The 22642-nt window shown below is 42.5% G+C and overlaps 1 protein-coding gene across 1 annotated transcript in view; it reads right to left on the minus strand.

Moving 5' to 3' along the window:
* Positions 1-847: 847 nt before the first annotated feature.
* The window catches only part of Manba (mannosidase beta), an 86263-nt gene continuing 64468 nt past the window's right edge, over positions 848-22642 (minus strand). Inside the window, exons 13-17 of the mRNA XM_052179181.1 lie at positions 22184-22354; positions 9533-9677; positions 6106-6248; positions 5026-5283; positions 848-2286 (exon numbers count right to left, since the gene is read on the minus strand). Of these exons, the coding sequence (XP_052035141.1) occupies positions 2065-2286; positions 5026-5283; positions 6106-6248; positions 9533-9677; positions 22184-22354 (939 nt within the window). The 3' untranslated portion in view covers positions 848-2064. The remainder of the gene's footprint in view (positions 2287-5025; positions 5284-6105; positions 6249-9532; positions 9678-22183; positions 22355-22642) is intronic.

Genomic DNA, 22642 nt, shown 5'->3' on the forward strand with positions numbered 1-22642 from the left:
TCCTCTTCCTCCTCCTCCTCCTCCTCCTCCTCCTCCTCCTCCTCCTCCTCCTCCTCCTCCTCCTCTTTCTTCTTCTTCTCCTTCTCCTCCTCCTCCTCCTCCTCCTCCTCCTTCTCCTCCTCCTCTTCTTTCCCTCCTCCTCTTCTTCTTCTTTTCTTTTTCTTTTCTTCTTTCCTTCTTTTCTTTTCTTCTTCTTCTCCTCCTCCTTCTCCTCCTCCTCCCCCTCCTCATCCTCTCCCCTTCTCCTTCTCCACCTCTTCTCCTTCTCCTCTTCTCCTTTTCCTCCTCCTCCTATATTTCCTCCTCTTCCTCCCCCCTCCTCCTCGCCCCCTCCTCCTCCTCCTTCTTCTTCTTCAGTAGGTAACATTTCGCAGTGCTAATACCTCAGAATTTGGTTCCATACATTTAAAATTAAGTGGTTTTACACTGCTATGCTGGGTACGCACCTCCCACAGGAGGCAGATTATGTGTGGCTGCCAGTTTATCAACTTCAAAGCCCCCTTTACAGGATTCACACGGGGAACTCACCCAGTGAGCGAAGGACAAAGTCCCCCCTTGCCCTCAGCACCTTGCAAGGCGGAGTCCTGGAGAAGCCTTACACGGGTGTGAGAGCGTCTATGTTTGTGTGTGTCTGTACAATGATGAAGCACTTGGGTATTGAAGAAGAAGACTGAATAACCTGTAGTATTTAATCTTCTTTACAGAGTTTCTCAGCCTAGAGATTCTCAGTGTTAAAAATAAAACCTTTAGTCAATGAGTCTCGGCTTTAAATAAAATACTCATCACCAGTCCATTACACTATGTAATTACGAATGCTTTCCCGTAATCTTGGTTTATAGTCTTCAAATTTTCTCATTTGTCAAGCAGGCATGAATGCTCAATGCAGCTTTGTATGCAAGGAAATGTTTATTAAATGGTTAAACAGAGCGCAAATAAACTTTCAAGTTTTCAATGCAATCTATATAACCTATGTTTTTTTATATAATTTAAAATATATAGAAAAAGTATAAAAGTAGTACCAAGAAGCCCACAAACCAGTACCCAAAATAGCTACTTATTAACTTTTTTTGCTCCTTCCACACCAGAGCCAATGAGTTTAAATATAGCTCATACCTTTGGATTAGAGAGTTCATCAAAATCAGTATTAAGCCTAAAGCTCAGCAGGGCGGTGGTGGCGCACGCCTTTAATCCCAGCGCATGGGAGGCAGAGGCAGAGGCAGGCGGATTTCTGAGTTCGAGGCCAGCCTGGTCTACAGAATGAGTTCCAGGATAGCCAGGGCTATACAGAGAAACCCTGTCTGGGGGGGGGGGGGGGGGAACCAAACAACAACAACAAAAACTAAAGCTCACAAGAACATTCAGAGCCAGGAGAGGTGAAAAATTCTACAGTATAGTCAAGGCCAACTCTGAATTTGTGATCCTCCTGCCTCTTCCTACAGAGTCCAGCACAACCACCCTAGACTGCTTTTTAAAGAAAAATCACTCTCTTAGTCTCTTTAAGAAAAAGAGTTATTGCCAAAGTATATGAAAAAGGGAGTCCTACCTGAAGATGGTTATCAAGTACAACATTCAGGCCCCTCCGCTGTCTACTGACAATATATAGCTGCCGTCAAGCAATCTCTATTGTAGCATCTGAGTTCCCACTTCCTTTGGCAATTGTAGCCACACACTTCACCTTCAGCGGGTAGGATTCAAAGTGCTATGAAAGGCCTATATTACTTCAGAACCTTCACACTTGGTTATGCACATACAATCAGCTCATAATCTAATGGTTTCCCAAAAAGGTCATTGGGTGGTCTAACTCCTCTGGCTGTGCTTTAGCTGTAGAAGAAAGCTCTAATAAAACCCACAATCCTAGAAGATTCAAGAATACCTGGGCACGACCTTGTCTAAGGACATCACCTGGATGAACAGTATCTACTGTTCAAACTGTAGGTGAGGGAAGTCATCGCACCCCAGGCAGCAGCAGATACTTCCTCCACTTTACCTTAGACAGTCTTCCCTCCATGCTTTAGAAAGGCTTCCTACGTCCCCAGTGTCCACTGAAATACAAGCCGCGTCCCTTCAGTAGGTATCAGTCAGGGAGGTGACACTGAAGGCCTGCAGGAGCTCGCTCTTGCTGGTGGGCCTCCAAGGGTAAAACAGTACCGAGCAATTCTTAATCATGAGGAAGCCATTATCACTAAATCTCCCTGGGATGCTTCCTACGTCCAACCAGACAAAGGGAGCGACAGCTGTCGTTTTCAGATCAAAAACAAAAACATCGCCCTGCTGAGAGATGTTGACCTGAAAAAAAAAATTAAAAAAAAAAAAAAAAAAGGTAAGTGAAATGAAGGACAAGACGGAGCTACAGTCTACATCTGTCAGCTAGACATTTATGGAGGCCTAATAAAAACTGCATTTCCCAACACTCCGGGCTGAACCGCCTAAGTCATATATATTCTGTGCAGTTGTGATAGTTGCCAGTATCTGGAAAGTGATTTAAGTCTGCGGGGAAATTACCAATTGTCACCTCAAACCATGGGGATGTATAAATGCCAATTATTAAGGAAAACATCTCTGAGAAGCTGAAAGTGCAAGAAATGGGGCACTTGGCATTTTGGTGGCTTAAGTGACTGTTTCAAAAGATTATGACTGGACCTAGCTTCAGAGCACAACGACAGAGTTCCTAAACCCAGGAATGAAGTTACACAGCATGATCCCAAATCACGGCACCTTCCTCTTCCAGTGAAGACCCCAGACACAAGCAAGCAGATCATGTGGTTTACGCTACCCCTGTTAGGAAGTACCAGGGGAAGCCCTGGCTACTATTGCTGCAAGGCCAAGGCCAAAAGTGGAACCAGGGCCTAGCTTTCTCTGATGCCTACTTTGGAGAAAAAAAGTCCCATCGCTGTGTATCTTACAGCAGAGCTGGGGCTTGACCTTAAACTCTGGGTTCACAGAGAAGGACACAATAAGTACCCCTTAACCATAAGTGCTGATCAACGTTATGAGAAGGATGAGTCTCACTGATATGCTAATGAAATAGAACAAGAAGCGCTTATGCTATTTGACCTCCAATTATCATGAGTAACCAAAGTCTAGCTAAAACAATAAACAAATAAATAATTTTTTAATTAAGTCTTTTAGAAGTGTGTATGTGTGCGCACGTGTGTGTGTGTGTGTGTGTGTGTGTGTGCATATGTGTGTGTGTGTGTGTGTGTGTGTGTTTGTGAGAGCATAAGTAAGCACACTGAGACCATAGGTCAGGGTCAAGTAGCCTCTTTCTTTTGGTTTCTCTTTTTTTTTTTTTTTCTGTTTTTGTTTTTGTTTTTTTTTTTCTGAGACAGGGTTTCTCTGTGTAGCTCTGGCTGTCCTGGAACTCAGAAATCCGCCTGCCTTTGCCTCCCAAGTGCTGGGATTAAAGACATGCACCACCACTGCCCTGCCTCAAGTAGCCTCTTCCTCTCCTTATTGGCTTTATTTTTTGAAACAGGGTCTCTAAATCTAGAGCTCTCCAGTTAAGCTAGACTGGCTGGCCAGTAAGGCCTAGGATTCCTCCCTGTCTGCCTCTCCAATGCTGGGATTACAGAAACAAGCTGTCACAGCTGGCTTTTTACTTGGGTTTCTGGGGACCAAACTCAGGAGTCCCCGTTTCCTAGCACTTCAGCAACGGAGCCATCTCACCTACAACAACAACAAACCACTTTTGATTTCAACGTCATAAGCTGATAGATCTTGAATGTGACCGTTATTTAGCTATCTTTGCTATCTATGGCTGCATATCAGTCATTCTGTCGCTGTGATAAAACACTAGGGTAGCAACCAGAAGGGTCTGTTTGGGCTCATACTGCAGAGTATTAAGATTCCGTAATGGCAGGGCAGAGTCTTGGCAACAGGAACAGAAGCTGAGGGCTCTTATCTTGAACCACCAGCACAAAGTACAGGGAGGGTAAACTAGAAATGGAGTGAGTTTTAAATTCTCAAAGCCCCGCCTCCAAGATGGCTGACCTTCCTAAACCTTCCCAAACAGCACCACCCCCTGGGGACCAAATACACAAGCCATTTGGGGGACATTTTCTCATTAAAACAGCCTAGGCTATTTCTTGCTTTGCTGTTTAAAAAAGAAAAATAGAAATTGACATAAACACATCATGACTTTCTTCTCTCTGTTTACCTGCGTGTTACAATGAAGGTATGTTTTCAGTTATTTTAACTTTTTTTGAAAAAAAAATAGGCCTCAAAAAAAAATTATCCTTTCTAAAGCCAACTAAAAATCTCAATAAACTATGTAACAAGTTTAAATTTGAATAGAGAGAGAATGAAAGTTTCTAGAAAAATACTGTCCGTTTTTATGTAGAGGGAGAAAAGGAAGGAAACGTTTTCAATCAACTAGACAGGTGCCAAGTTTACCAGATGCATTAATTTGAAAAAAAAAATCTTGATTATCTTTTTTCCCCCTTGCCAATTATAAAGCAATTTGGTGATTAAGGGACTTTGAAGCAATGAATCAAAGAGAGAAGAATAATTAATGAATGACACTAGAGTCAAACTAGACGGATTTAATCACTGTTCTTCCTGGGCCATGGGACACTGTGCTCGCTGCCTAACCCTCTGTGCACTGGTTAGCTCACTTGCAAAACAGTTCACGGCCTGTCTGAGATATCAAGGAAGCCAGCCAGAGCTTATGCAATAGCATGCCAAGAACAGAGCCCGGAGCCCAGCGGAGATGCAATCAGTGTAGATGTAGATGCAATTGGTGTAGATGTAGCCTCCACCTCTCACTCCACCATTGTAACCCTACCAGGCAAAGGTAACAGGACAGCAGAAACTGTTTATGAACAGTTTCTGAGGCAGAAACTGATTATGAACAAACCCTGAAGCAGAAATAAAAATGACTTAGTCTTAGCATCCAGTAGGAAGAGAAGAACCATCCCCAAGTCACAGGCTAACAGTACTAAGAGGTAAAGGACCAGGCAACAGCTCGCTTGCCCAAGAAAAGGAACACCCCACAGGCCACTGGGACCCCAGACAAGAGACACTTACCGTGATGTTGGCCTTGACCAGCCCTTTAGCAGCCTTCAGGGAGGACAGGAAATGGTAGTTGGTTGGGCTGAAGAGTTCTTTGTCAGTTGAGAGGTAAAAGGAAACCACACACGTTTCCCTGGTACATCCCCTGCATCTCAACAGCAGCTTAGAAACTGGCTTCTTGAACAGAACCACAGCCTCCCCGGCTTTAATCACAATACTTGAATTCACGAAGGAGCACACGGGCTTCAGGGAGCTCCAGCGATGGAGACTCACCTGGGGAGAAAAGAATGACAAGGACCACTCTTGCCTACTGCTTTGCTTGCCTATTTACAGAGGAACATTGGCGGGACAGCAGAACGGCAGAACCGATCAACTGTAAAACCTGCCCTTGCACCCCAGACCCTCGAAACGCTAGTCATGTAACTAATTACTCAACTTCCATTACCCACGATCCATTTCTTCACCTATAAAATGAAGAGGACAACACTGAAGACCATACTGCCTGTCGTGAGACTTGAAAATGACAGGAACCCAGCACACTGCAGGTCGTCTATAGCTGGAACCTGTTTCTAGTATTAAGTGGCATCAGTTAAGCAGGAAACATCCAAAGGTTTCCTTTTTACTTAAACTTACGACACAAGTTTATTTTGTTCTGGATAGTTTTACCCATTCGAACCTTACCACGCCCCTTTAACCACCTCTGTGAAATGTGGACTAGTCCCAGCTTCTCACAGTGATAATCTTACACTTACATAGCACTTCGCTCTTTGCACAGTTCTTCATGTAATTCTTTTATTCATTTTTCATAGATAATACTAAGGGAGACAGACTAGTATTATTTGACAACCCAGGGAATTGAATCCCCAAGATGATAACAGCTTTGCTCATATCGGTTATATAATACACAGCATACATTAGCCTGATTAGTGTATCGTCTACACAGCCAAGCATATACTACAAATATTAAAAGCATTAGTATTAACTTTGCCTTTGTTCATTCCCAAAAGGATATCACCAGACAATTAAAGAAGTCATCTAAAAGTTGCCCTCAACTTTAGAAACGGAAAATATATATATCTATATCAAGTAACTCACGGTGAGCTTTGTGTGGTAGTCTCTGTGAAGATCTGACACACCATAGACATAAAAAACACCTTCATCTTCAAAACCTACTGGTAATAGCGGCGCGAAGAATCGCTGTGCAAAGTAATGCAGCATTTTCCATTTTCCTCCGTACTCTGAAAATAACCAAGAAGAGTCAGAGACACCAGGAACAAGCAGCTGGGGGCAGGGTTCACATGAGCAGTAGTTTGGCTTGTGAGAATTCTTTGAAGCACGTGTGTGAGGGGGAGTTTGCATTAGGGTGAACTCGGTGTTCTAAGGGCTCGAGCATCAGCTCTGGAGACTGCTTCATGTGATGCTCACATCAGAAAGACAAAGGGAAGTAGGAACTACCAGTGTTCCAAAGGAAGACTCAAGCACTTAATTGAAGCCTGCTGGGTAGCCGGATGTGGTGGCGCACGCCTTTAATCCCAGCACTTGGGAGGCAGAGGCAGGTGGATCTCTAAGTTTGAGGCCAGCCTGGTCTACAGGACAGCCAGGGCTATACAGAGAAACCCTGTCTCGAAAAAACCAAGAAAAAAAAAAAGAAGAAAAGAAAAGAAACGTGCTGGGGACAGCACCTTGCACCCAGATCTCACTCCAAGACAGGCCTTTCTTAGAGTCAGCCTTGCCTTCGGAAGCACAGCCAATCGATGCAGTTTTGACATTGTTTGGCTGGTTTTGTTTTGTTTAGATTGAGACCAAGATCCAGATTGGCCCTAATCCCTAGGTTTGCAAACTTCAGCCTCTTCATGCTGCAGCGACAAGAATACACCAGTACGCTTGTAACCAGTGTTCTTTCTTACTACACACTCATAAAGGAGAGGATCATTAGCAGCATGAATGGATGCTTGTTGGAAAATTTCATTCATACGAATTATCTAGACTTCATTCTCCTTTCCCCATGGCTACGAAATCTAAGCAAAGCAAAACAGGCACGCCACAAAAATTTGTCTCGGAAACAGATTGAGCATCCAAATCCAAACTTCTCAATTATTAATTAATTAATTACCTTCTCAAAGATAATCTGAAAGTGTCAGGACTCTGTAGAATCCCACACCCTGTTCAGATGTCTACTAGGCTGAACCTCCTTAGGTTATATTTGAGTTGGTTATATTTGAATTGCTATTATAAAATACCATAACCAAAAGTTAACTTACAAAAGATTTGTTTTTTGGGCTTAAAGTTCCAGAGAGAAAGAAAGTCTACGGTGCAGAGAAGCCAAAGTATGGTAGCAGGAGCTAAGTGTCACATTTTAGCCACACAGAGGAAGCAGAGAGAAGCAGGAAGCCGGGCAAGGCTATGCACCCGAAAAGCCCCGCCTCCTGAGACACAGTTCCACTGCCAAAGCTACACCTCTTGGAGGTGCCATTACCTCCCCAGCTAGGGAACTAAGCGTTTAAATACATGAGCCTATGGGGTACATTTCTCATTCAAATCACCACAGTTTATCATTCTGTCTTTACATTTTCTTCCATTCTCAAAATCTGTCTGAGAATGAAGATTTTCCCTGATAAAGAACTAGTTCTACAGGGGCTGGAGAGATGGCTCAGCGCTTAAGAGCATTAACTGCACTTCCAGAGGTCCTGAGTTCAAATCCCAGCAACCACATGGTGGCTCACAACCAACTGTAATGAGATCTGATGCCCTCTTCTGGTGTGTCTGAAGTACAGTTACAGTGTACTTAGATATAAATAATTAAATAAATAATAATCTTTAATAAAAAAAAAAAAAAAAAGAACCAGTTCTACAGGCCAGAAGAACAAGACAAAGAAAAAAGGGTGGGGAAAAAAAATAACCTTCTTCATGATGTGGATTTATAAAATAAATCTTAGTTGGTTAAAATGGGGAATGAGCTTTCTAGAAAATATTGTTAGCTACTGTCTGTGGGGGAAGGGGAGAATGAAGTAAAGATTTAATTAACTAAACAGATAACAATTTTTTCCAGCTGTATGATTTTTAGAAAAACATCTTGACTATCTTTTTTTGTCAATTATAAAGCAATTTGGTGACTAAGCCATTTTGAAACAATAAATCAAACAGTGCAGTGATTAATAGACTGTACTTAAAGAGGCACAACTGGAGGGATCCAACCAGCCTTGAGCCTGGGGCACTGAGCTTGCTGTCTAACCTCTGCTCTGCTTTCTCACTTGCAAAAGCAGATCACAGTGCTTGGGGGTGATGCGCAGGAGGGAACCTAGGGCAGAGCCTGGAACACAGTGGCGCACAGTTGCTGCCACTGAGAGAAACAGAGACTGGGAGGTGGTCACACAATGTAGAGTGCAAGCTGTGGAGGTGAATGAAAGATAAGACCTCAATTATTTCTAGTTTTGCAAAATTTAATGTCTGAAAATCTCATTCCCAATGGTTCTTGCTTTCTTAGAGCAGCGCCAATTGGTGGGAGAAGTGTGCACAGACAAGGCAGTCCCCTTGGATTTTTACTGGTGACGTTTTCTGCTAATGGGAGATGGCTCCTGAGGTAAATTACCATCTCATATATGACATATGACGTATGATGACCTTTATAGTGGAGAGACTGCAAGTAAGCATCATGGCTCTTCCCCCTTATAGCATCCCATGATTCCCTCTACCAAAGGTCAGAGACCCACTATGACCCCTTAGCTTTTCTAGAGATAAAAACATAGACAAAATCATCCAAACTGCAAATTCCACACCAGGCGTGTCACCCATTGCTACTCGAGCTGGTTCAGGTGCCAACCTTTCCTAGTTGCAGTTCTGACTCTGCTACCGTTTCCAAGGTACACACGGAGCACATAATGAGGGTTTTATAGTGTTAAGTCAAATTCATCGAGTGGGACACTTCGACATATACATGAGGCAACCTTCTGCTCGGCAGAATTCTCCCACACTGAACGAAGTAAATGCCCTTTGTGCCCTGAAATAAAACCTCTTGAATGGATGCAGAATCCTATGTGATGAGGACCGGGGGAGGGTTCACGCAATGAGGATGGAAGAATTGGTAAATTGCTTGCCACGCAAGGTCAGATGGTCCGCATCCATGTAAGAAGCGTGTCGTGCACTGGGAAAACAGAGACTGGGAAATCCCTGTGGCTTGCAGACCGGCCAGTCTCCAGGAAGGGGTGAGGTAGGAGACTAAGATGCAGAATGATTGATGAAGACGCGTCATATTGACCTTTGGTCTATACACACACCTCTCCACCCCACATCACACCTGGGATCTCTACACCGGAACCCACTCCTCCACAACCTGCTGTGACTTTGCCGAGAACAGCAGGCTCACGGAGAGACTGTTAGGGCCAGCGGAGTTCACCGAGGGTTCAGAGAATAGCCTCTTTGGCCCAGTTCTCCTTAGGGGTAATCTGATTCTTCAGGCTCCACTGTGTTTTCCCAGTCCCTCTCCACACAGGCATTGATTTCTCTCACACAAAGAGATACTCACCGAGAGAGGCCCAGGAAGGAGCCTGCCAGATATCATTCAACTGCCAGTACAGTGCCCCCATGGTGTGGCCTCGGCCGTCCACTATCTCGCTGCGGCTGCGCATGTAGAACTCCGTTTCTGTCTTGATACACTGGGCCTGCATCACCTGATCAGGAGGCATTCACAGACAGGCGTTATTGTTCGATGGAGGCTGTCCAGATGTCAGAAATCACAGGCTCGGGGCAGTTTGTTTGTTTGCTTGCCTGCTTGTATTTTTTTTTTTTTTTTTTTTTTTTTAGTAAATTGGACAAACTAGAGAGTTGAAATTGCATTGATTAAGGCTACATTATTTTTATTAATTAAATTAATAAATTTTACTACATTACATCTGGAGCTAGTCCCTTGCCATGAGAGAAAATGCTGTCTACAACAGGGCTGGGGAGGGGCTCGGTGTTTTATTTGTTATAACAGCAGATGAGGAAGACGAAACGAGGGAAAGAAAAGCTATCATTCCAGAATAAACTCAGTACTCGGTCAAACAGCACACGGGTTTGCAACAACAGATTCTGCAAAGACATTCATAGCTTTGGAAAACTTTTATTAGTTTAAAAAAAATCTACAAGAAAATCAGCACTGTTGTTATGAGTAAATTAGCCAATCTCTGTTTTTCTAGCCTAACTCTTCACATCATGGTTTTTGATAATTAACCTGCAATTTCTTATAGCTGCCATTTCTCCATTAGAGCAGGACAGGCAGTGTGATACCAACAAATGAAGCACGCCCAGTTCTTGTTTAAGAGGCGTGGAACCACTCCAAGCAGGGCCTTAGTGACTGTCATCAACACTGGAAAATCAGTTCTTCATATGCACCGCTGCTCTTACTGACGCTGGCTGTACCTTGTGGTCTTAGCTTGGAGTTCTGCTCGGGAGGGGAGCGTGGATAGTCTGAGAGCCTCAGAGATGGTCAGAGCAACAAGATCTCACTCAGAGAACAGAGTGACCTTAGAACAGGGTGTGGATCATGCCAGAAAGAGGTAAGAGAAAAAGAAGCTTTCCTGGCCACTAGGAAACTAAGTGCAGATTACTTCCTTCTATAAACCACAAAGCTCAGACGGGGAGGAGATTTCAGACTGTAGGGACTAAAGGCAGAAGAAGCAACAAGGTGACTACTCAAGACTCAGAGGCGCACGTTTCCGGAAGGGTGACATCACAGTCATCCCATAGAAACAATGGACGTATTCATGATGTTAAACCTCTTACCCAAGCAAAAATGAGGATATATCCTTTCTTCGTGGCATTTACTGCCTTGTATAGAAAACAGGCCAATGCCGGGCAGTGATGGCGCATGCCTGTAATCCTGTAAGACCCCCCAAAAAAACCCAGGGTGCCCCAGCACCCCATGCCTCAGAAGGCGACATCCAAATCACTCGCAAGAAACGGTCTTGGTGCAATAGCATGAGGATTTCTTTATTCCAGAATTCTGGGTTCCACAGCCATACAACGCGCAGGGTAGAGGACTGTGGACTCCGAGAGCAGAATTGTGACAGTTTTTATAAGTTTACAACAAAGCCCTCGAATCACAAACCAATTATTCCTTAGCATTGAGAGCCCGCCTAGTGCAGACCAATCAATTTGTACCACTCTATAATTTTTAGACCAATTAGTTTAAATTATCGGAGCCCACGCTCAGTGGACCAATTAGTTTCCTATTGGAGTCTGTAGCTGGGTGAACTCCTGGATAGGGATAATGGTGTAAGCAGTTTACAGAAGCAAGATAAGCTTAGCTCATTTCCAGTAACCTTGTGGGGCCAGGATCACCTATTCAAGGCCTCCCCTCTCTCCCTTCCTCCTCTTCCCCTCTCTCTCCCTCCTCCCCTCCTCCTCCTCCCCTCTGTCCCCCTCTCTCTCTTCTTCCTCCTCCTCCTTCTTCTTAGGCTTGACTAGCACCATGCCATGAGGCATCATCACCTCAGACTCCTTCCACAGAGACTCCAACCTGAAGGCAGTCTTCTTCCTAGTCTCCCTGGGTTTCCTCTTCATCTGTAGGGAGAGCAGGGACTCCATAGCTGCGTTCTCCGTGCCTTCGAAAGCCCCTGTACAGCAGTGATGCTGCCAAGCCCTGCTTGCAGAAGCTGCATGTGGGCCCCCTCGTAATGAAGCCAAGGGGGGGGTCTTTTTGCCAGCAAACTAGAGTTCCCAGGCCCCTTCCGGGCTCGTTCCTGGGGCCCCCTCAAAGAATCCTTCTTATTGCCAGGATTCAACACGACAACCTCTGTTTATCAGATTCAGTCTTCTTGACCTGAGCTTGTTCTAGAAAGCCTTTCCTCTTTAGATCCCGGTGGCTTCTCTTCTGGTTTCGAAGCTCTGCTTTCTTTTTATCAAGCTTGGTCTTCAAATGATCCCTCTGCTCTCTTGTTAGACCGTAAGCCATTAGGAGCAGCCACGCTGCAGCCTGGGCGCTTTGGTGTTTGGCAGTCTCCTCTGCTAGGTACATTGGTTGATCACTCAGAAGCTAAGTCTTCCAACATGCCTCTGGACAAGGACACAGGGAAGCCAAACTCTGCCACAAAGTAACAAGGATGGCCTCTACTCCAGTTTCCAAGAGAGTTCCAATTTCCATCAGGAACCTCATCCGTGTGGCCTTCACAGGACACATGCCCAGCAGCCTTCTTGGTCTCTGAGCCCTCACCCACACTGTAGGCTGATCTTACAGTAGCCTGCTGCTGCTCCAGCCTCTTCCTTCCTTTCCCTCTTAACCAGGCCCAAAGGGTCTGCTACATCTTCAGGGGCAGTGATAGAAAGGACATTTTACATTAGAAAGTCAAAAAGAGGTCTACTTTGCTCTTGACCTTTTGAAGGCTGGAAATCCAATAGAAGATGTTGACAATGCTGTCTCTGTTTCTCTCTTTCTCCCCCTCTCTCTCTCCCTCCCTCTCTCTCCCCTGCTGTATCCTAAGAGCAACTGAAGTCTTGGCTGCTGTATAGTGAAAGAAGGGTGTGGCCAACTCACATTTCCAACATGTCACTAGAATTCTGAGCAGATACAGGGCTAGGGACAGGGCTACATGGATCTCGGGAGACATCGTTGCCGAAGCTTCTGTTGAAGAGTTATGTGTGCTGAGCTGATGAAGGCACAGCCTTCCCTCCCATTCTGAGCCAGCCTACTGGGGCCAACAGCAATGGCAGTCAGAGAGTGTGACCAATGACCACAGGACAATAAAAACAGATCCCGTGACAAGAAGCACTTATGACAGCTCAGAATGGCCACAGTGTACACTTGGAATGTGTTCCTCTAAAAATACCTCAGGAGATGAAATTAAAAAAAAAAATAGACCAAAGAATGTTTTCTGTTAGTCAAGCTAATCTGCAGTCCAACTCAGGATCTCTAGCCAGGTTTCTTGTAAAAAAAATACCATTCTTATCTAAACTAAACAGAGCAGGATTTATCTCCTTTGAGACTTTGATACCTATGCACAGAGAATCTGGGTCCTTGGAGTAAGCATCTGTAGTGTATTGAGTTGCCGTGCCTAACTAACTTAATAAAGCGATTTCTAGACTTTCTATGAAGAGAAGTAGCCAAGAAGGGAAATCTCAGTAGAGATAGATGGGATATTGAGTCTTGGGTCTATACTAAATATCATTCTATGCCCAATAAATATCTTAAGCTCGGGGTTGGGGAGATGGTTCAGTGGATAAAGCATTTGCCACGCAAGTGTGAGGGCTGGACTTCAGCTCAGGTAAATGCTGCCAGGAATCCTAGCACTTGGGAACAGAAACAGGGACTCCTCAAAGCAAGCTAAAACTGGTAAGCTCTGTATTCCGCAAAAAGACCTGTCTCAGTGAAGTCAATCAGTGGAGGAAGACACCTCATGTCAACAGTCACACACACGTGCTCCCACATACATACGAATGCACACACATGAACATACATGCACAATCAAAAAAAATTTTAACCTTTCATCAGCATGGAAAGTAACCCATTAGGTTTCAAGATTTGCTAATAATATCTAAATTCATTAAATCACTGAACTTCCAAATAATGCCCTTCCAGTCATGGTGCCTGTAGTCTCTGGGGACAGTGTCAGTTAAAATACCTGTTAACGTAGCTTATACACCCAATACCCAGAAATCCCTTCTCACCCTGAGATCCGTGAATCACTCATGATTTCAAGTGTGAAGGGCTCACCAGAGGTGCGAGGAGTCTCCATTGTGCCCCTAAGAAACAACACAAGCTTCCAGAACCCCCGGGACCCAAAGCATCACTGAAGGCTGGACCATTCCTCACAGAGCAACAAGGTTAAGGAGCCCAGTGTGGATGAAATGGGCCACTCAAGGCATCTGGGAGAGACGCCACTTTCCTTAGATTTAACTGTAAGAGAAAAGAAAACACTAGAGGGACAATGCGTAACACGAGGCATCAGCATACGCGAAGTAAGTAAGAAGTTTGCCTATGTCAGGCAGAGATAAAGCTTCCAGGAAAAAGCTATGAAATATAAAGAATGGCTCGGGTTTAGTTAACTCTTAAAATGCCACAACTAGATGGCTTTGATGGATCTAGCACGCTTTTCTTTTTGTACGTGGGAAATTTGATTTTTTTTTTTTAAGGGAGAGGGAAAAAAATCTAATAAGGTCCAAATTATTCACCTGGCTTTAAGCTCATTTGTAATCTCACTAACATATCTTATAACTCAAAACCAGTTATTGTTTTCACATTATATAATTATAATAATAATAAAGACATTATATAATATATATATGTCTGTCATGTGTGTGTTCTGATTTTGTGTGTGTATGTGTGTATGTATGTGTGTGTATTTCAAATACTAGGTGTTAGGAAAAATAGTTTCTTTTTTTTTTTTTTTTTTTTTTTTTGGTTTTCCGAGACAGGGTTTCTCTGTGTAGCCCTGGCTGTCCTGGAACTCACTCTGTAGACCAGGCTGGCCTCCAACTCAGAAATCTGCCTGCCTCTGCCTCCCAAGTGCTGGGATTAAATGTGTGTGCCACAATAACCCAGTAATATTTATTTTTAAATACAAGGGCTAGTATTTTCCATTCTCATTTTTTCCTCCTTTGTGCTGTCTTTTTTGATAATGATATATGATGAAGTAAGCTTGGAAACAGTCCAGTCTGAATGAAATCCCAGCACTTGGAGACAGAAACAGGAAGATCGGAAACTCAAGGGCATCCCTAGCTTCCTGTCTCAAACAACAAAAAGTGAAAAAGTGTCCTGAGTACTATCTGAAACAACAAAAAGTGAAAAAGACCCTCAAACAAATATGTGTGTGCATGTTATGTTTGCATGTAGGTGGGTATGTGTACATATGTATGTGTGTATTTGTATGTATATATGTGACAATGTTCAATGCTCTTGTTTTATATTGACACTTGCTTTGGTAAGGACGTTGCCATAAACTGGCAACAACCTTGCCAAACTTAGTGGTGCGCTTGTTAATTTCTGGGTGTGTTTTGTTTCTCCTGTTGAGGTTATTGTCACTTAATGTCTTAAATTAGAGCCAGAATACTCCATTCACCACCATCCTCAATAGATATTTTTTTTTATTTTAGTTTGTTTCTGAGTACCAAGTCCAGTGTGGCAGTTTGAATGAGATGTCTCCCATAGGCCCCTAGGTTTGAAAGTGTTTTTAAAGGTGGTGGAACTGTTTGGGAAGGATTGGGAGGTGTGGCCTTGCTAGAGCAGTGTGTCACTGGACATGAGCTTTGAGGTTTCACAAAAGTCCACAACATTCCCAATTAGCCTCTCTTTTCTCCTTGTGGTTTAACATTGTCTAAATATGTAATATTGTCTCAAAGTAAGCTCTCAGCTACTGCCCTGGGGCCGTGCCTATCTATCCAGTGCCGTCCCCACCATGATGGTCATAGACTCTACCACCCTCTGCAACTATAGGCCCCAAATTAAATGCTGTATTATATAAGCTGCCTTATGGACATTGTGTTTTCCATAGCTATAGAAAAGTAGCCAATACACCCAGGGTCTCACATATGCTTAGCAAGAACTTAGACATGGGTGACACTCCAGCTCCATAATCCTCCATAATCATTATTCCCAGCTACTTAAATCATTAGTCAGTTCCTATAAACACTTGTCTTCAACATTTAAATCATATACGTATTCATGGCTACTTACAACATAGTTATTTCTGTAACCCAGTCTAACATTAGCTTCAGTATTATAATGTATTTTTCTACCATAATAGGTAAATACCATAAATCCCTAAGAATTTTCAAACTTTAAAAATATTAAAAAAGAGAGATGTCTCAGTGGTTAAGAGCACTGACTGCTCTTCCAGAAGTCCTGAATTCAATTCCACATGGTGGCTCGCAACCACCTGTAATGGAATCCAGCGCCCTCTTCTGGTGTGTCTGAAGACAGTTAGAGTGTACTTATATACATAAAATAAATTCTAGTCCATCTAGTCTATCCAAAACATTATCCATTCTATTGATCTTCCCAAAGAACTGTCATTGTCATCTTCTCTAGTGTTTCAAAAGGGTTCTAGAAACTAATGACTCAACCAAATGCCTCAATAGCTGCACAACTTCTATTTTTCTCAACTGTAAGGTGGTGGACTGTCACACAAATAATTTAAAACTGAGTTTTGTTCTAGTCATTGACTTGAGTTCTTGAGCAAAGCATTGCTCTTCTGAACATCTGTTTCCTCTGGCATGAAATCAAATAGTGGCTGTAGCTGTAGTTCAGTGATAGTAGGCTTGCCTAACATGCAGAAGGCCTTGATTTTAAATCTCTCAATATTGCCACAATAAAAAACTAAACAAAAAAATCTACTTTATGATACAAATAGCTAATACGATGTCTGGAGATGTTAGAATTTCAGGGGAAAGGGTTCAAAATGTTTTGTGGCCAAGGATCAGACATTCAGTAGACACTTAGAGGAATCTTGATTGCCTGAATATTAAATCACTTGATGCCTTGAAAAGATTCTAATATATGTCATATGTTAGCTATGTTAGCAAACACTCTTTCATTTTCTCAATGCAATATGCATACACACACACATATACACATACACACACACACACACACACCTCTTTCCTGTGGTGCTTGGAATAGAAGCTAAAGCATATCAGGAAAGTGCTGTGTCGCTGAGAAATACTCCTAGCTGTAATTCACATATCTGACAAATACTCCTAGCTGTCATTCACATATCTGACAAATACTCCTAGCTGTAATTCACAAAACTGAGAAATACTCCTAGCTGTAATTCACATATCTGACAAATACTCCTAGCTGTAATTCACATATCTGAGAAATACTCCTAGCTGTAATTCACATATCTGAGAAATACTCCTAGCTGTCATTCACATATCTGACAAATACTCCTAGCTGTAATTCACAAAACTGAGAAATACTCCTAGCTGTAATTCACATATCTGACAAATACTCCTAGCTGTAATTCACATATCTGAGAAATACTCCTAGCTGTAATTCACATATCTGACAAATACTCCTAGCTGTCATTCACATATCTGACAAATACTCCTAGCTGTCATTCACATATCTGACAAATACTCCTAGCTGTCATTCACATATCTGACAAATACTCCTAGCTGTCATTCACATATCTGACAAATACTCCTAGCTGTCATTCACATATCTGACAAATACTCCTAGCTGTAATTCACATATCTGACAAATACTCCTAGCTGTCATTCACATATCTGACAAATACTCCTAGCTGTAATTCACAAAACTGAGAAATACTCCTAGCTGTAATTCACATATCTGACAAATACTCCTAGCTGTAATTCACATATCTGAGAAATACTCCTAGCTGTAATTCACATATCTGAGAAATACTCCTAGCTGTCATTCACATATCTGACAAATACTCCTAGCTGTCATTCACATATCTGAGAAATACTCCTAGCTGTCATTCACATATCTGACAAATACTCCTAGCTGTCATTCACATATCTGAGAAATACTCCTAGCTGTCATTCACATATCTGACAAATACTCCTAGCTGTAATTCACACATCTGAGAAATACTCCTAGCTGTCATTCACATATCTGACAAATACTCCTAGCTGTAATTCACATATCTGACAAATACTCCTAGCTGTCATTCACATATCTGACAAATACTCCTAGCTGTAATTCACATATCTGACAAATACTCCTAGCGGTAATTCACAAAACTGAGAAATACTCCTAGCTGTAATTCACATATCTGAGAAATACTCCTAGCTGTCATTCACATATCTGAGAAATACTCCTAGCTGTCATTCACATATCTGAGAAATACTCCTAGCTGTCATTCACATATCTGACAAATACTCCTAGCTGTCATTCACATATCTGACAAATACTCCTAGCTGTCATTCACATATCTGACAAATACTCCTAGCTGTCATTCACATATTTGATTAATACTCCTAGCTGTAATTCACAAAACTGAGAAATACTCCTAGCTGTAATTCACATATCTGACAAATACTCCTAGCTGTAATTCACATATCTGACAAATGCTCCTAGCTGTAATTCACATATCTGACAAATACTCCTAGCTGTAATTCACATCTGACAAATACTCCTAGCTGTAATTCACATATCTGACAAATACTCCTAGCTGTAATTCACAAAACTGAGAAATACTCCTAGCTGTAATTCACATATCTGACAAATACTCCTAGCTGTAATTCACATATCTGAGAAATACTCCTAGCTGTAATTCACATATCTGAGAAATACTCCTAGCTGTCATTCACATATCTGACAAATACTCCTAGCTGTCATTCACATATCTGACAAATACTCCTAGCTGTCATTCACATATCTGACAAATACTCCTAGCTGTCATTCACATATCTGACAAATACTCCTAGCTGTCATTCACATATCTGAGAAATACTCCTAGCTGTCATTCACATATCTGAGAAATACTCCTAGCTGTCATTCACATATCTGACAAATACTCCTAGCTGTAATTCACATATCTGACAAATACTCCTAGCTGTCATTCACATATCTGACAAATACTCCTAGCTGTAATTCACATCTGACAAATACTCCTAGCTGTCATTCACATATCTGACAAATACTCCTAGCTGTCATTCACATATCTGAGAAATACTCCTAGCTGTCATTCACATATCTGACAAATACTCCTAGCTGTCATTCACATATCTGACAAATACTCCTAGCTGTCATTCACATATCTGACAAATACTCCTAGCTGTAATTCACATATCTGACAAATACTCCTAGCTGTAATTCACAAAACTGAGAAATACTCCTAGCTGTAATTCACATATCTGAGAAATACTCCTAGCTGTCATTCACATATCTGACAAATACTCCTAGCTGTAATTCACATATTTGATTAATACTCCTAGCTGTAATTCACAAAACTGAGAAATACTCCTAGCTGTAATTCACATATCTGACAAATGCTCCTAGCTGTAATTCACATATCTGACAAATACTCCTAGCTGTAATTCACATCTGACAAATACTCCTAGCTGTCATTCACATATCTGAGAAATACTCCTAGCTGTCATTCACATATCTGACAAATACTCCTAGCTGTAATTCACATATCTGACAAATACTCCTAGCTGTAATTCACATATCTGACAAATACTCCTAGCTGTCATTCACATATCTGACAAATACTCCTAGCTGTAATTCACATATCTGAGAAATATTCCTAGCTGTAATTCACATATCTGAGAAGAGATACCCAGAGGTAAGAACTTCTATAAAACAGAAATCTTGAATAAATACTTTACTACAAAAAGCTACCCAAACGGCCACTATGCTCTACAGGGCAGTGGTGGCGCATGCCTTTATTCCTGGCACTTGGGAGGCAGAGGCAGGTGGATCTCTGAGTTCAAGGCCAGCCTGATCTAAAGACTGATTTCTAGAGAAGCCAGAGATACACAGAAAAACCCCATCTAGGAAAAACCAAAAATGAAAAAAAAAATCACATTCTTTAAAAAAAACATTTTATTTGATATGTATGGGTACTTTGCCTACATGTAAGTCTGTATAGCATGTGTGTGCCTGATGCCCACAAAGACAGAAGAAAGCATCAGATTCTCTGGAATTGGAGTTAGGAGCAGCCATTGGGTGCTGAGAATCCAACCCGGGCCATCTAGAAGAGCAGCCAGTGCTCTTAACCACCGAGCCACCTCTCCAGCTCTTCAATCTCATTTTTAACCAAGCAAATGAAAATTAAAGCCATTTACGACGCATGCCCACCAGAACTCCCGCAGTCAACAACTGACAGCACCAGCTGTCAGCGAAGCGAAGGTAGGCCAGCTGGAACGGTGAAACGCTGTCCCACGACCTGTCAGATTGTTTAACCACTTTGGGAAGGTTTCTGACAGTTTCTGTCAAAGTTAAAAACTCAGCTTCCTTGTAAATCAGCGATATATCGAAGTGAGCACACCCATCGACTCATTGTCATCTAAAACTCTGTTCATAGCAGAGTTACTCATGACTGCCTCCAGCTAGAAACAACGTAAGTGTCCTGTGGTAGGGAAACTGTACACAGTGTGATTTGTTCCCATGGTGACACAGTCCCTGCGCAATACAAAAGAATACACGCTCATTGTCTTATCGGCTCAGGCAGCTCGGCAGAGTGTGTTGAGTAAGCAAGTGGAGAGAGATGGTGTTGAAATCTAAGTATAGGGAGCACTCATCAAGGCATCGGGGCAGACGGACATCAGTGTGGTTCTCTGCTCCTGTGTTTCAGTACTGACCAGGTTTGCCTGGGCATTTAGCATTCATAGCCAACTAAGCCTTGGTTCAGAATTGGAGACTTTTTCCCACTCGGTTTGTCACTCTGCGTCGATGCCCTCTAAGTCTGAACCGGCTGGGATCTCAATGGACTAGCCTGCTGCTTTTCTCCTCCCTCCCATCTCCACCTTTGTACCTACACTCCCACTTTCTCCTCCTCTCCTCTGTTGACAGGAACTAAACTAAAACCAAACTCAAACTGCCAATTAAATAATTCATTTTAAAAATCCTTGAGCTGGAAGCCAGGCCTTGCCAGGTAAGAAGGAACGGGACGAAGACAAGGAAACACTGACTGGGACGATGCAGGAATTGAGTGATCTTAAGTGCAATTCTCATCAAAACCTGTTTAAATGACAGGGAGGCGAGAGGAGGGGAGCATGGAAGGAAACTCGATTAATCCTTTCTCTGGTTCATCCTCTCTAAACTCCCTCCCACACTGTTCTCTTTTCTTATTAGTCATTCATAAGGTTCCGAAGAACAGGATGTGTGCCCACGTCACTTTTTAAGACTCTATTAGTTGAATGAATTTTGTAACTATCAAAAAAGTTTGAACCGAGAAGGCTTTGCAGAAAGCTTCCTCATAAATGCGTAGAACCTCCCTTCCCTGCTTCGTCTCATAGTAACAAGTGGGTTCCTCTGCCTCAAGTTCTTCCAGAATTCCAAAGTCTCTTCTCATTCCCCTTTCTTCTCTGGTTATGTCTGGTCCAAACGGCCGCACACCCAGCATGCTCTCTTAATCTATGATTCACATAACCACTCCCTAAAGCTGACTAAACCAAACTTCATGACACACACGCCTCTCACTGACCACCTACACCAGGAGGTGACTTCAGAATTCACCAACCCCTGAGCTTAGAGCCCCCTCTACTGCTTTCATTTGTTCCTAGCATATATTTGTTGGGCATTTGATGCCAGGTTGGGAGAAACTGATTCTTTAAGGGCACCTTTTACCTTTCTGCTCCTCTGATAACTCAAGTTGTCTATGGGAACAGATAATTATTCTATTATCTAGAGGGAAAGAGCTAAGGTGTGCCTGCAGGCTCAGGTTTGAAATCAAACGTGATTTATTTGGTAAGCCGCAGACATGATGAAAGACCCAGGCCAGACAAATTATATATAAATAATTGTAAACAGTAGTCCTCAATCTATAGCTTGCTTCTTTCTCTTTCTCAGTAGTGCTTTTAAAAAAATATTTAAAAGCCAATGATTTTAGTGAAATATAATTTATCAGCATTTTTTTTCATGGTTAGTGTCCTTATGCCTTAAGAACTCTTTAATGGTCTCTAAGCCTTGAAGACATTGTCTTGACTTCTCTCCAAGATGCTTATTGTGTTGCTTCTTTATTTCAAGGGCTTCACTTTCTTTGTCTCAGGGATCAAATCCAAAGCCTGGAGCACGTAAGCATGGCTGTGCTCCAAACCCTCCCATTTGAATCTCAGGTCAGTGGTGGAAGTAATCTGTACACATAGAGACTCTCATTTTCCTATAAAGCTATCTTCTCAGTCCAGCATACCTCATCAATGACTCCGCCCTTCTCTACCAGAAGTGCCAGGTCGCATAGCCAGACACCAGGTAGCCATTGTGTGCAAGTCCATTTCTGCCCTCGTAGGAGATTCTCCTACTGCCTTCATTGCTGAACCTTTACACTAATCTTAAACAACTAACACTTTAATACACAATTTTAGAATTTCGTAAGCTGTTCTTGTGAGAAGAAACAAAGCCAAAAAATTAGATACAGGTTTTACGAGTTTTCTCATCTGTATTGTGAAGAAAACAACAACCTTAACAAGAGCGTGCAAACCTGAACATTTTCCACCATGCGAAGGCTACAAAATCTGCATGACTGCATACGTTCAGCGTAGAAACCTATCAACTGCAGACTTGGCTTACCTGAGTGAGGTAGATGATGTATTTAAATGTGCGCAATGGGTCCGTCCTCATCCTTTGGGGGAGTTTGAAATGCAGCTTAACCTGGTGGAGCATCTCATGGTTACCATTTCCATGATGCTGCCGGTGAAGGGAAAAGTGGCTGTTGTAAGACCAGTCCTCTCGAGATGAGACCTTGCGAAAAGAGAAGTCGCAGACCTTAGCCGTGAAACTACTTCTCTTATACATTCCTGGAAAGTGTTCTACACATCGGGAAAGAACTTATGAATTGTTTTGTGGTATCGATTTCAAACATTAAAAAAAAAAAATGCTGGGGATTGAACTCAGGACCTCTGGAAGCGCAATCAGTGTTCTTAACCACTGAACTATCTCTCCAGCCCTGTCATTCTCATTATTACTATAAAGGCCGGCCTTGTGCAAGATGGAATCTAGTTTGGTAACAATGGTCTGCTTTCACACCTA

This window comes from Apodemus sylvaticus, chromosome 4 (assembly GCF_947179515.1).
Source record: "Apodemus sylvaticus chromosome 4, mApoSyl1.1, whole genome shotgun sequence".
In the NCBI taxonomy this organism is placed as follows: domain Eukaryota; kingdom Metazoa; phylum Chordata; class Mammalia; order Rodentia; family Muridae; genus Apodemus; species Apodemus sylvaticus.